We start from the raw sequence: 3,930 nt of genomic DNA, 5'->3' as shown, positions 1-3,930 counted from the left end.
TAATACAAACTCAGTTCCTTAATTCATCAAAAATGAGCTCTGTCCGGTTTATTCCAATAGGCTTACAACACATGTTCTGAGAGAAATAGAATACAAAAAGAAAAATAGATCATAGCAAGTAAATGAAGCCATTCCTCTACCTACTCAATTCTAACTTAGCAATCCAATAATCCAGCTGGCCGGATACACATTCCGAGCCGGTGGAGCCATACGAGCTGAAATTCTTTATTGCTTTCTCGACTCCAAGGTACTCATACACATCCTTGTCAAATGTCGGGCTTATGCTTCTGAGCTCATCGAGGCTCAGATCTTCAAGACGGCAGTTTCTTGAAACACAGAAAGCAACAGATCTTCCGACTATATCATGAGAAGTTCTGAATGGTATTCCCTGCACAGAGCACATGTGTTGCCATTAGCTACAAGTTCAACTGTTGAGCTACACAGGCCAACCTAACAACTAACGTTGTTATGAGATTTACGTTGCCAGCTTCTTGGCAGAAGAGAGCGCTTTCAACAAAAAAAATACAGAATGGTGCCTTTCTCAATCTGATAGTCATGCATTAACTAAGTCCGTATATAGCCCAGTCAAAGGGCATAATTTTGGCGTTTCCAGTTGTTCAGTTCGAATTTGTCTATTAATGGAGAAATATAGCCATATTTATGATCTTCTACATCCAGACGGCTTTCATTTTTCAAATAGTTGATCTTATGATGGTGATCTTAATTAATTCCAATGGCTGTCTATCCAAAAAAAATGTTACTATCGTTACAGCATACTGTGAATATGAATACAGAATGTATGATTTGCAACAGGATATTATGGTATACCTTTTTAACAAGGTAGTCTGCAAGTGTTGTTGCATCAAGGTGACCAGCTGGTAGAGCAGCCTTTATCCTCTCCTGATTGTAAGTTATATTTTCAGCAAATTCTGCAGACACTTCGAGCATTCCCATTATTGTTTTAACACTGTCAAACACAGGTTCTTTGTCTTCCTGTTTGAGGGGAAACAATAATGAGGTTCCCATGCATAAAATAAATACAGAAGTGTATAAACTAGAGGCAACATGTTAAATATTGATTGGGCCGGATGAGCAACATGTGAAATAGCAACGGAGAATTGGAGTGGTTAGATTATATAAGACTTAACCTGTAAATCCCGGTTGTATGCATGAGGAAGACCCTTGCACAGCACAAGAAGTGAAACCAGGTCCCCTATAACCCTAGCAGATTTCCCTCGGACAAGTTCCATTGGGTCTGGGTTCTTCTTCTGAGGCATTATACTGCTTCCAGTTGAAACAGAGTCACTAGGAATGATAAAGCCAAATTCCTCTGATGCCCACAACACCCACTCTTCACCAAGGCGCGAAAGGTGGACAGCTGTAATGGAGTTTGCAGAAAGGAACTCCAATACAAAATCTCGATCTGAAACTGCATCAATGCTGTGCCATATAAATGTCACCATAAATGAGAGAGAGCCAAAAATCAATGGGGAGCATAAAGCAAGAAAATAAAATAGAATATTACTTATATACCACTATATAATATTATCACCACCAACTCATTCATAACTCAAATGATGAAAATGCATAATAAAAGGACATGGAAACATAACCTATACCTGTCAAATTCTTCCTTTGCCACTAAGATATCAACATTCGGAAAAAACTTCAATGATCCAAAAAAAAAGAAGGAAAAAGGAAGTCATTCAATGCATGTAAAGAATCACTCCTACCTGTTTCTCATTGGGCCTGTGAATCCAAGAGCTTCAGAAGTCATAAATCTATCAATGGGCAAACCAGTTCCAGCTAGTGCACAAGCACCCAGGGGGCAAAAGTTAAGTCTTGCACGGCAGTCCAGCAAGCGTTGTGCGTCTCGTTCAAGCTACAATACATGATTGACTCACTGATTATGTGACTGCTCTTTTTCAGATATAAGATACATTCATATCATGAAATTGATCATATATTGCATCAAATAAATCAAGCTACTACAAACTAGACCATATCCAAATCATAACCAAGCGAGTACAAACAGAAAATACATCCAAATGGGCAATAGACCTAATTGGCTTGATCATTTTAATTTAAGGTTTCGCTAATATAAGAAATGAATACCTGCTCCTCTCAGCCGCCAGAATATACACAAAATTAACAAAAGTGAACTTCGGATGGACGGAAAGCATTTCAATTAATGCTACATATCTATGATCATGAGAAGAAAGGCAGGCAGATTAAAAATGTGACTCCACCATGCAAAGAGTTTTAGAATTTGCAAAAGATGTTTTAAACTACAGTTTTAAATAAGGAGCGAACAGTTATATGGGATAACATAACAACAACCAATATTGGATAAATGAAAAGCTTCTTCTTTTGAATAATTACAGTATTGCAGCTACATGATTTCCAAACAATGGAACCAAAATCAGGCATTTAATACAGAAGTAACAAAATTGATGAGTTTGATTTGGCAGACATCTAGGATATCCATTATATTGGTTCTCTAAGCCTTAGGCCATGTTAACTGACATCAAACTAGTTGAACTTCTTAACGAGTCTGATGTTATTGTCCAAGTATAATCACACCACACCATATATTTTTCCACCTTTATCATATTCACACACAAGTAATATCCAGAAGTTCATCATATTATATAGTAGTAAGTGAAATAACTAACCGGCTCAACATACGCCAATAGAAGATGTGGCAGAAGAACAGGCTGTGCCCTCTGCATATGAGTGTACCCTGGAACTATCAGATTCTCATTCTTCACAGCCAATTTAACCAGCGCAGCCTGTAGAATGCACGCGGATATAACGAATGCTGCAGTCTCAGCTTGATTCCACTTAAAAATAATATCATCAGCATTATAAAAACTACCTGAAGTTTCCTTATCCTTGAAACAATGGCATCAATGGCATCCCTACACCAGAGGCGAAAATCGGTGCAAACTTGATCATTTCTGCTGCGGGCGGTGTGGAGCTTCTTAGCTGGCTCGCCAACCAAGTCAGTAAGCGCGGCTTCGATGTTCATATGCACATCCTCTCGGTCAGTCCTCCACACAAACTCTCCCCGCTCAATTTGGCCCCTAATCACATCGAGACCGTCTAGAATCCTATCCCTATCATCGTCAGTGATCAATCCCTAGAAAACAAAATTACACGATCAACAGAGGAGAGCAAATATGCGACAGTGTGAAAATGAATTCAGTACCTGACGAGCAAGCATGGAGGCGTGGGCGCGGCTTCCGATAATGTCGTGGCTGTAAAGAGCTTTATCGAAGGAGATGGACTCGGTGAATTTCTCGACGGCGTCCGTGACGCTGTCCTCGAAGCGGCCGCCCCATAGCTTGGCCTCCTTGGAGCTGCTCATGTGGAGGGCGGAGACGGAGGAGAGTGCGCGGCGGGGAAGGAGAGGTGTAGGTCTGGGAAAGGGGGCGGCGGAGGAGGAGGAGAAGGGTTTGGAGAGAAATGAGAGGGATTCCATTATTATGGTTAGGTTAGGTTAGGGCAATGTGTATGTGTCACTCAACTCCTATATTTCTTCACTTTTATTGAAATTATTGATAAATGTACACAAATTTAAAAGTAGAATCATGATCTCCAACCCTTTACTATCACTAAGTCAATATGAATACACATCATCCACCACACTCCTAGTTCAAATAACTACAATATTTTGATTTTTTATCCTATATTTATATATGATTTATAATATCCCATATTTCCATTTTTTTCTCCTTTTTTATTTTATTATTTATGGGTCTCGTCATCTATTACATAATTTCAACCATTTTTTCTCTTTCTCCATTACTTTACTAATTACCCAATAAAACTCGTGTCTACTCTAAATGACCTATTTCTATGGGGCGGAAGGAGTAAGTATTTATTTATCATGCATATGGAATCATGAAGAAATGTGATTATTTTTTC

The 3,930-nt window shown here is 39.1% G+C and overlaps 1 protein-coding gene across 1 annotated transcript; it reads right to left on the bottom strand.

Annotated features, from left to right (window-relative positions):
• Positions 1–3,532, bottom strand: LOC121752301 (argininosuccinate lyase, chloroplastic-like). The gene is made up of 7 exons (XM_042147295.1): positions 3,212–3,532; positions 2,879–3,142; positions 2,676–2,792; positions 1,734–1,882; positions 1,149–1,440; positions 829–993; positions 1–388 (listed from the first exon to the last, which is right to left on the bottom strand). Exons 1-7 carry the CDS (start codon positions 3,482–3,484, stop codon positions 137–139), a joined length of 1,512 nt encoding a protein of 503 aa, XP_042003229.1. The 5' UTR covers positions 3,485–3,532; the 3' UTR covers positions 1–136.
• Between the last annotated feature and the right edge of the window lie 398 nt (positions 3,533–3,930).

The sequence above is a fragment of the Salvia splendens genome, chromosome 10 (assembly GCF_004379255.2).
Source record: "Salvia splendens isolate huo1 chromosome 10, SspV2, whole genome shotgun sequence".
Classification (NCBI taxonomy): domain Eukaryota; kingdom Viridiplantae; phylum Streptophyta; class Magnoliopsida; order Lamiales; family Lamiaceae; genus Salvia; species Salvia splendens.
Note: the sequence above shows the minus strand (reverse complement) of the source record. Positions and strands in the feature narration are given on the sequence as shown.